This window comes from Sinocyclocheilus grahami, unplaced genomic scaffold, assembly GCF_001515645.1.
Source record: "Sinocyclocheilus grahami isolate Dianchi unplaced genomic scaffold, SAMN03320097.WGS_v1.1 scaffold492.1, whole genome shotgun sequence".
Classification (NCBI taxonomy): domain Eukaryota; kingdom Metazoa; phylum Chordata; class Actinopteri; order Cypriniformes; family Cyprinidae; genus Sinocyclocheilus; species Sinocyclocheilus grahami.
The window spans coordinates 59143-70547 of NW_015505671.1; the positions used below are offsets into that span (position 1 = coordinate 59143).

Consider the following 11405-nt stretch of genomic DNA (forward strand, 5'->3'; position numbering starts at 1 on the left):
GGCCCAGTATCGGTGTTAGATTGCCCGGGTCTCTGGTCAGCCCCTGTACTGGGCCAGAGTTGCGTTCAGCTCACGCGCTTTGTCCCATAAAGCTGGACAACACACACACACACGCGCGCACACACACACACACACGCACACACACAGAGTCACATTTGCTTTAATGTGAGTAGCAGAAATTTTACACGCACACACAATGCACAAAAATACTGTAATTGTAAATACATTTACTAATGTGAACAGACCACCTATGAATCTCATTCTCATAAAATGATGAATGACACGTACGGGGACAATATATACACAGAACACATGTAACTTTCCCTTATTTCTTTTCGCCTCCATCTTATAGGTGTGACCTGCTTCAGTTTGCTTCAAAGAAGTTCAAATTTGACTCAGCAGAGTTAAGGTTCTTTAATCAAATTAAATTAGATTCTGAAACTCCAATCAATTCAAACGGGGGAGTGAAATAAAAGAGCGAGCAAACTTCTCAGCATATTCTAATTTAAATAAAAATCATTAAATTGAGATGAAAATGAGCTATAATTACATGTGTTTGTGAAATTCCTCGAGAGTTCAAACGCAAACAGTCGATCGACTACAAAGAGTGCAGTATATACCTGCCAAGCGAGCTGAGCTGGAAATAATTGCATAGCGAGTTTCAAACGCAGCTCAGGTCTTTGGGGTGGACAGAATCATTTGATTCCTCCTCGTTTAGCGTGTGAGAGAGGATGAGAGATGAGGCGGTTTACTGGAGCAGGGAGCTCACGCACAGAATGGATAATGAAGCTCTTCCACTCCACGCTGACTGATGTCTGCTCTCCTCCACTTCTGCTAGAAGCTTTTTGGAAGCGGTTTTTGGCCAGTTATCAAAATCCAGAGGACCAAAGTGCAATATGTTGGCTCTAAGTGCCAAACACGTATCCAAGAAAATAAGTTACCACTTTTTATGTATTTATGGTTTTAATCTGCTTGCATTCGGTGGGAGAGATGACTCCATCTGGTGTGAGAACTCCTCTCAGGTATCAACTACATTTGGATTACAGGTGTTCGGGGAATTAAGATTTTGATTTGTCCACAGAAACTCATAATCAGATTTTTTTTTTAAATGTGACTGATAAATATAATGATTAAGAATACACATGCAGGACAAAACATCACAGATATGTGCAATGCTGCAAAATATATCTGTGCTGCACAAACATATTACAAACATACACACAGGGCATAAATCTAACATTTTAAAACACCTGTAAATGGCCTGTGACTAGAATATTAACTCGCCATACATATTTCGGTTACACTTTATTTTACCTTACAGTGCAATTAGACATTTAAATAATGAGTAATATTAATGAACTACATGTACTTATTATATGGTTAGGGTTTGGCTTAGGGTTACTTGCATGTAATTATACTGTACATAATTTATTGTCATTATAATAGTAACGTGTAACAATGATACCGTAAAATAAAGTGTTACCATATTTTTGTACCAGCCACGAAACTGTATGCGCATTATTTCAATAAAAAACAAACATTTATTTGACATTTTTATTTATTTTTTAAATCTTTTTTTAATTTATTATTATTATTATTATTATTATTAAATGAAATTATAATAAATAAATAAATATTAATACTAATATTTATATAGTATTAATACTAATATTTATAACAATACTAATCCCAAGGCGTGCCGTGCCCCCTGGGGGTGAGGGCTCACTCCACACGGAGTGTTGCCACCTCCTATGCGCTGGCGCACGGCGCCTCTCTGGCAGACATCTGTAGAGCTGCGGGCTGAGCGACACCGAACACCTTCACGAGATTCTACAGTCTCCACTTTGAGCCAGTTTCTTCCCATGTGTTGTGTAACAGGTAATCGGCGGGGAGAGCTGGCCGGTGTCATGCTTGCTGCGCCATTCCCCCTCACCCAGGGGATGCGAGCGCCTTTCTCCTCCTCCAGTAAGTTCCCCGGACAGCGAACCCTGGCAGAGTATCCTCCTGCAGTCAGACTGGGCGGAGCAGTCTGACGCCAGGCCCAGTATCGGTGTTAGCTTGCCCGGGTCTCTGGTCAGCCCCTGTACTGGGCTAGGTGTCCATAAGGCTTGATTCCCTGCGGCCAATCCCATATGTGTATTCTTCCACGGTAAGGTTTCCCTCTCAGTAAACCCGTGTCTTCCCTTTGACAGTGTTCTGTCAGTCTCTGCTGGCAGTTGTTCCATCCCTACTCTCAGGTAGGACCTGCCCCAGAGACCCATTCCATATGTAGTACTGCCCCAGCCCGGGGTCAGTCCATATGATAATCTCCACATGTTACCTCCCTACGGGTATGGTGGGGCCTCTGTAGCACCCTTCTCCAGAAGGCTCGCTTCCTTATCGTTTCTGCCTAAGCTGTAAACTACAAATCGGAAAGACTTGAAGCAAATCTTTCGTTGAAGGTCGAAATCCCTTCTGTTAAAAAATTTCTGTCAGAAAAGGAACAACGGCTTGGCTATCTCCAGCAGCGATGTGTTCACCTGTGGTCCCTGCGGATACCAAGGTCAGCGAATTTGCGCTGGGGCGGTGGGAAGGTTGCGACCTTTGCGTAGCATTTGTCTGACACGCGGCCGCTTGCCAACATTGGCTACATCATGGGGTTGTGACAGGGTTCAGGTTGTGGCGCTTTCCAGGGCCCCATAATGTCGATCACGACATAACTCATAGTGACCGACAGATAGGGAACGTCTCGGTTACATACGTAACCCTCGTTCCCTGATGGAGGGAACAGAGACGTTATGTCCGCTTGCCACAACCTCTATTTATACCCGTATGCACGGGGAGTGGCTCAGGTATGCAAAATCCACTAGCCAAATTTCATTGGCATTTTCTCTTAAAGAATCATGACATAACGTCTCCGAACGAGGGTTAAGTACGTAACCGAGACGTTGTTTCCCTCACTAAAGCTGTGAAGTACACAGTCTTATATCTTTGTATTTTTGTCCAATTTTTGCTTCAAATCAAAATGAGCAATTTAGTCATTCCACTTGTAACTGGTTGCTTGGGTTCATGGCATATAACTCTTTAAAGGGATAGTTCACCTTCAGTTGGTCCCCACTGACTTGCATAGTGTTTTCTTTCCATACTATGGAAATCAGTGGGGAACTGAAGGTGAACTTTAACGAAAATCCCTTTGGGAAAAATTAATGGGGAAAATACTTCCCGGAACCAATGCCACTGAAAAAGTGGGCAGCACTAACATCCAGGACATAATCTGGTTATTAAAGTGACATAATCTGGACTGCAGTGTGAACACGTTGTGTTTTACCCCAGTTCTTCGTCAGCAATGTTTTTCTTGCCGGAGAGCTGGCGTTTGCGTAGTTCTGCGAGCATTGTTTGGATTTCATCGTTCCTCTCGTTCACGCTCTTCTCAGGAGCCCCGTCCCTCGAGCCCAGAGTTGCGTTCAGCTCACGCGCTTTGTCCCATAAAGCTGGACAACACACACACACACGCGCACACACACACACACACACACGCACACACACAGAGTCACATTTGCTTTAATGTGAGTAGCAGAAATTTTACACGCACACACAATGCACAAAAATACTGTAATTGTAAATACATTTACTAATGTGAACAGACCACCTATGAATCTCATTCTCATAAAATGATGAATGACACGTACGGGGACAATATATACACAGAACACATGTAACTTTCCCTTATTTCTTTTCGCCTCCATCTTATAGGTGTGACCTGCTTCAGTTTGCTTCAAAGAAGTTCAAATTTGACTCAGCAGAGTTAAGGTTCTTTAATCAAATTAAATTAGATTCTGAAACTCCAATCAATTCAAACGGGGGAGTGAAATAAAAGAGCGAGCAAACTTCTCAGCATATTCTAATTTAAATAAAAATCATTAAATTGAGATGAAAATGAGCTATAATTACATGTGTTTGTGAAATTCCTCGAGAGTTCAAACGCAAACAGTCGATCGACTACAAAGAGTGCAGTATATACCTGCCAAGCGAGCTGAGCTGGAAATAATTGCATAGCGAGTTTCAAACGCAGCTCAGGTCTTTGGGGTGGACAGAATCATTTGATTCCTCCTCGTTTAGCGTGTGAGAGAGGATGAGAGATGAGGCGGTTTACTGGAGCAGGGAGCTCACGCACAGAATGGATAATGAAGCTCTTCCACTCCACGCTGACTGATGTCTGCTCTCCTCCACTTCTGCTAGAAGCTTTTTGGAAGCGGTTTTTGGCCAGTTATCAAAATCCAGAGGACCAAAGTGCAATATGTTGGCTCTAAGTGCCAAACACGTATCCAAGAAAATAAGTTACCACTTTTTATGTATTTATGGTTTTAATCTGCTTGCATTCGGTGGGAGAGATGACTCCATCTGGTGTGAGAACTCCTCTCAGGTATCAACTACATTTGGATTACAGGTGTTCGGGGAATTAAGATTTTGATTTGTCCACAGAAACTCATAATCAGATTTTTTTTTTAAATGTGACTGATAAATATAATGATTAAGAATACACATGCAGGACAAAACATCACAGATATGTGCAATGCTGCAAAATATATCTGTGCTGCACAAACATATTACAAACATACACACAGGGCATAAATCTAACATTTTAAAACACCTGTAAATGGCCTGTGACTAGAATATTAACTCGCCATACATATTTCGGTTACACTTTATTTTACCTTACAGTGCAATTAGACATTTAAATAATGAGTAATATTAATGAACTACATGTACTTATTATATGGTTAGGGTTTGGCTTAGGGTTACTTGCATGTAATTATACTGTACATAATTTATTGTCATTATAATAGTAACGTGTAACAATGATACCGTAAAATAAAGTGTTACCATATTTTTGTACCAGCCACGAAACTGTATGCGCATTATTTCAATAAAAAACAAACATTTATTTGACATTTTTATTTATTTTTTAAATCTTTTTTTAATTTAGTATTATTATTATTATTATTATTAAATGAAATTATAATAAATAAATAAATAAATATTAATACTAATATTTATATAGTATTAATACTAATATTTATAACAATACTAATATTTATGGTCGTTTTTTTCGTTGCTTTTAAATGATAAACCATAGAGCTTTTATTTTGGCAGAAAGCTGCAGAGAAACTTCTCTTTTGAAAGGCTTTTCTTTTGTGAACAACAGATTTATTATCCATTCTCATTACACTCTCGTTTTCAAATGCACAGAAAAAGTTCAAGAGCCAAAATGGAAAAATGTATGGAAATACAGCATACAACGATATATATTTAGACAGAACCCAAGCTTCTTCTCGTACGACACTATTAACGATGCTTGTTCAGCTTTTATTGGCAGATCAGAGCAGAGATGCTATAATTTGTCACTTTTATTAAGATCCCAAGAGATGATTTTTAAATGTTAACTTCTTATTATCCAAAACAGCATCTTAAAAATGCTGCGCTCAAGGCGCGAGACACTGAAAAACAGCGAGAAGAATCAAATAGCCTGTGCATATTTATACAGAAAACAGTCTAGATGGACAAAAGAAGGCAAATGCTGTTTGGAGTAATTTTTGAGTCATATGAGTCCTTGAATCTGCTCATAATGAATGAAGTCAGTTCATGGTTGAACTGAATCAACATTGAAATAAATTGTTGTGAATACTGAACACTATTGTCTTGAATTTTAGTTTGTTTCATAATTTATGATTTTTACTGTTCTGTTTAATAATGTGAAGCTGATTTGAAACTGAATCTGCATTGTATAAAGTGCTAAACAAATAAGCGACTTGACTTAACCACACACACACACACACACACACACACACACACACACACATCTCACACATCAAGGTCAGTCAGGCAAGTGTGACTCCAGGAAGATGTTTCCTGTCATCACTTTCGTCAACTGTCAGGGAGATGTCAAACTCTGATTATATTTAGAAAAAAAATCACCTAGGACAAACTCTTTCTTGTAAACATCGCATACAAAGTCAGTTTACAACAAAGAAAACCTACAAAATAAAAAGAGAATCATTTTTCAAGGTCTGAGCGGAGATATTTCCAACCAGTCAAAAACACACAGGGGCGAAGAAAAAAAACCATGCCAGCTTAACTGCGAAGAATGACAGGCATCGGCGCATGTGCGCGAGTGCATGTGTGAGATGTACAAAACTGTTCTAGTCAGTGTAAGTATCTGTTTAAGTGATTATTTTTCCAGTAATTAATTTTGTCTCTTTTAATTAAGGCACCACATAGTGTTAGCTGACCCTTCATTAACTAAAGCAGCTTCTCATTTAAAGCCATGTACAATGATACAAACAGACTCATTTACAAAACATCAGGCCTCACACACACACACACACTCACACACACACACACACAAGCCCAAAATAAAGCAGCTCAACTACACCCTAACCTCAGCCTCACCCAACCTTCACCTCAACCTCGGCTAATATCACACTGATCCCATCAAAACCTCATTAAAATCATCATTTCAGGTGGCAGAGCTGGGTAGATTACTTACAAATTGTAGCCTGTTACTGATTCCAAATTACATGACAAAAATTGTAATTAGTAACATAATTCATTACATCACACATTTTAGCTAACATAATCAGCTACTTTTTGATTACTTTTAGACTACGTTTGACCTAACTTGTTTATCACATTGATTTCAATAGAATAATCTTGTACCATATTGATATAAAAATGCAAAAAAAAAGAAAATATATTCCATTTGTTGTTATTGACAACATGAAGTGCATTAAATATTACATCAAGGTTTCCCAAACTGGGGTTCGAAAATGAACCGAAGGAGGTTCATGAGTTAAATGAAAAGCAAATAATTAATTAAATAAAAAAAGTAAAATTAAATTAAATTATTAAAAAAAAACATAAAAATAAAATTAAAATAAAACACTTACTAAAAAATTATTAAATATTTTATTTATTTTATTTGTTTTCTTGCGTGTCATGTTTTAAAACCTCAGGGCTACTTCAAGTAAATACATTAGGTGAAAGAGGTTCGGGTGACAAAAAAAAAGTTGGGGAATCCCTGCATTACATAAAAAATAAATAAGAAATAATGTGAATGTGTGCATTTTAATGTGTTTGAAGGACAAAAGTCTTCCAAAGACAAAGTAATACATGATTAAATAACCGAGTGATAATTAAAATACAATTTTTCAGTGTTCATCGGTAGTTGATGTAATAATGCTACAAAATGCTTCTTAAAATTGAAATGAATTTTGTAAATCCAGTGGTCAAATGCTGTGTGGCCTCTCAACTTCCTGTGTAATTATATCCACCTGACTAATGACTGATGTCTGTGTGAATGTCCACAAAACTGGACTTTCTGAATATATACAAGCAGTAGGCGATTTGAGAAAGAAACATGTAAAAGAAGAAAAATAAATTACGGAGAATCAATAAAGTACACTCTTAAAAAGAAATGTGCTTCACGATGCCATAGAATAACCTTTTTGTCTAAATGGTTCCATAAAGAACCTTTAACATCGGAAGAACCTTTCTGTTTCACAAAAAGTTGAAAAGAAGAAGGTTCTTCCGATTATAAAAAGGTAAGAAAGAGATGATTTGACTGAATGGTTCTTCTAGGGCAGGGGTGGCGAACGTCGGTCCTGGAGAGCCGCAGCCCTGCAGAGTTTTGCTTCAACCCTAATCAAACACACCTGAACATGCTAATCAAGGTCTGAAGGGTTACTGGGAAGCTACAGGCAGGTGAGTTTTAATTAGGGTTGGAGCTGAACTCTGCAGGGCTGCGGCTCTCCAGGACTGGAGTTCGCCACCACTGTTCTATGGCATCGCTGTGAAGAACCTTTTAAGCACCTTTATTGTTAAGAGTGTATGAATAATATGTAATCATGTAATCAATAAAAAAGTAACTGTAGTCTGATTCCGAGTATTTTAAAATGTAATTTAATTTACTTACAAGTACTACATTTTGGGAATCTGATTACGTAATCCAGATTAGATGTTAACAGTTATACCCAGCTCTGTCAGCTGGACCAGTCAAATCCTCAGTTTGTCATTTGTTGGTACCTTCAGCAGCCAGCAGTGTGCTCCTGATGTAAAGCTCCAGGTCCTCGGCTCCTTTACGGCTCCGCTCTGCATCTGCTGCCGTCTGCTCCCCATCTGCAGACACTTTAGTCGTCTGCATGAGAGAAAAACCCAATGAAAGCGCAGTGAGATTTTATCGAACAGTCTCAGATCAGCCTCACATGCTCTTCTGCAGCCGTGTGAAGAAGAAACCAACCTCGGGATAAAAACAACAAGACACATGAGATCTGACACCTTTGGGGCCAACATGAACAAAAACTCAAAGAAATGCTGCAAAACTGCAATACTTCCAGTTTGGCAGAAATGTTTGTGAGCGCAGAGGTTTTCTACTGAACTGGCTCTTGAACATCTGCTCTCTGAAAAAGCTGCTTTAGAGCTGAACTATAATGAGTTTATCAAGGACTTCTGTTGAGAAGAAGGTGAAAGGTTCCCTTCTGCACAAATGAGCAGAACACTTCAGACTATGAACAAGTTAATGTTCTGGCTTTCTTTCATGTTGAAAAACAAACCGGCAAGTTCAGGGTCTTACAGGAGTGATTCAGACGGTATATGTAAAATACAGATTTACACAAAAACCAATGGAGCCCAGCTTCAGAAAACATGCCCATTCATTTTGCTGTAGAAGTATAAATTTAGGAATAAAAAAAAAATGTCTGCATTCATAGATGTACAATACAGTCTATACGCATGAGACCTCAAGCTGTGCTCAAGATATACAAACTGTCTTATAATTTATATAACCAGTAGACAATAGTCAGAAATAGGGACAGTCTGTGTGTGTTTTGCTCCCCATGTGCTCCCATTGACCTAGTTTTCCCTCATGTGTGACATGCCCATATTTGGTTATCTTCCTGTTCCTGTTCCGATTGTTTTTGATTTATCTCAGGTGTGTCTCATTAATTAGGTTAATTAACTCCCTCGAACCTAATACGTTATTTGCGTTTTCCCCTTCATTTGTTTTCCGTGTTTCGTACAGTGATTTTTGTTTTCGTTGTGTTCCCCATAGATCCCCTCGCCTCTAAGTTTACCTCCCTTGCCCGTAAAGACCTTCCCTTCTTGGAGTATGCTGTGGAGTTCAGCCAGCTCGCCGTTTTAACGGCGTTCGACGACGCCATGCTGAACTCCCTGTTCTGGATCAGGGCCAACTACTTCCGCCTCGTCGACCTCCCAGACACCACCAGACTGTGCTGGAGGGAGGCAATCATCTGGTGTCTGGAAAGCTTCTACCCCTGATCCAGAACACAGCCAGACCCAGAGCCCAGCCCACCATCACCCCGCTGCGCAGAGCAAGAGCCTGAGCCCACCACTGACGGAGAGCCAGAGCCCATCGCCACCAACGAGACATCGCCAAGGAGTGCGACAGAGCTGAGGATCGCCACGGAGCCAGAGCCTCACGGATCGTCAGACCAGGTGCGAGAGCCGGCTACAATGCCCGCCACGAGGGAGAAAACCACAGACAGAGAGAGCGCAGAGAGGAGCTCCGCCCCCTGCACCGTGGCTGAGGGTGAGCTGAGAATGGATCTGGGTGAATGGAAAGCGGAAGGAGACCTTATTGACTTGTATACCGACCTGCCCCCTCTCCTCCCTCCTCCGTCTGTGACCTCTGTCCCTCATGTTCCTGAGTTTAGCCCAGAGAGGGCTTCCATTTCCCCTTCCAGCCCAGAGAGGGCTCCAGTTCCTAAGATTAGCCCAGAGAGGGCTCCCGTTCCTGAGTTTAGCCCTGAGAGGGCTCCTGTTTCCCTGTCCATCCCAGAGAGGGCTCCAGTTCCTAAGATTAGCCCAGAGAGGGCTCTCGTTCCTGAGTTTAGCATAGAGAGGACTCCTGTTTCCCTGTCAATCCCAGAGAGGGTTCCTGTTCCTGAGTTTAGCCCAGTGAGGGCTCCTGTCCCCCCATCCAGCCCAGAGAGGGCTCCTGTTTCCACGTCCTGCTCAGAGAAAGACTGTGTCCCAGAGTGGAGACCTGTCAATCCCCTGTCAGTCGCGCTCCCTGTGCTGGGAGTCGCAATTTGGTGTGCAGTGCACACCATCCCTGAAAGCCCGGAGGCTCACAAATGTCCGCCCACCCACCTGCTCCTGCCTCCTCCCCCTCTGTTGTCTGGCAGCCCCTCTGCTCGCCCTCAGCCCACCATCTGTACGGTGCAAGCTCTGCGGGTCTGCCAGGCTTCATCGTCGACATGGCTGGAGAATCACTTGCCTCCGCCTCCAGCCTCTAAGCCCCGGGCTCCGCCTCGGCCCGTCGACCCAGCGGCTCCACCATGGCTCCTAGCACCCTCTTCTCCGCCGTGGCCCATCAGTACACGGGCTCCACCTCTGTGGTCGACCATTCTGCGCCTCGGGACTCCACTCCTCCTGCTGCGCCAGGCTCCTCCTTCCCTTCGGCTCCACCTTGGTCCTCTGTCGCTCCGGCTCCACCGCGGCCTTCTGAATCCCCACCTCCATAACAGTCGCCTGAGCCATCTGCTCCGCCTTGGCTCTCCGGATCCTCTTCGTGGCCTGGGTCCCACCTGGCGCTGCATGCTCCAAGTCCCTCCTGTTTCCTCCTTGGCTCCTCCCTCCATCGTCACCTCCCTGGACTCCCGGGTGTCCGTCCTCCTCCTCCCAAGTTCCCACCCATCCCTCCTTCTGTTGTTTATTCAGCGCGAGGACATGCCCATTTTTAGTTATCTTCCTGTTCCTGTTCTGATTGTGTTTGATTGCTCTCAGGTGTGTCTCATTAATTCCCTCGTTTAGTTCAGTATTTAAAGTGTGTTCTGCCCCTTGTTTCCTGCTCGGTGTTATATGTCTTTGGTGCTGTGTGTGTCTCCTGCGTGCCCTGTTTTCCCTGTGATTTGGATTATTAAAGACTCTTGTGTGGTCTAACTCCTACGTCTCCTTGCTCCTCACAGTAGCGAAACCTGACAACAACAAAATGTGTGAATTTATTTATTTTATAAAAATATTCTTGCAATTTAAAATAACTGTTTTCTATGTGAATGTATTTGTGAATGTAATTTTCAGCATCATTACTCAAGTCTTCAGTGTCACATGATCTTCAGAAATCATTCTAATATGCTGATTTGCTGCTCAAGAAACATTTCTGATTATTATCAATGTTGAAAACAGTTGAGCTGCTTCATATCTTTGTGGAAACCAAGATTAAAAAAGTCACAAAAAATGCTATTTCAAAGAAATGCTGTTCTTTATCAAAGTATCTTAAAGTAAAAATAAAATGTATCTCAATTTCCAATGTATATATATTTATTTATTTGGGCAGCACAACTGTTTTCAACATTGATAATAATCAGAAATGTTTCTTGAGCAGCAAATCAGCATATTAGAATGATTTC

The 11405-nt window shown here is 41.5% G+C and overlaps 1 protein-coding gene across 1 annotated transcript in view; it reads right to left on the bottom strand.

The window, feature by feature from the left end:
• The window catches only part of LOC107554145 (laminin subunit alpha-2-like), a 268279-nt gene that overhangs the window by 47043 nt on the left and 209831 nt on the right, over positions 1 to 11405 (bottom strand). Inside the window, 2 exon segments of the mRNA XM_016236572.1 lie at positions 3308 to 3470; positions 8062 to 8180. Coding sequence (XP_016092058.1) covers positions 3308 to 3470; positions 8062 to 8180 — 282 coding nt within the window.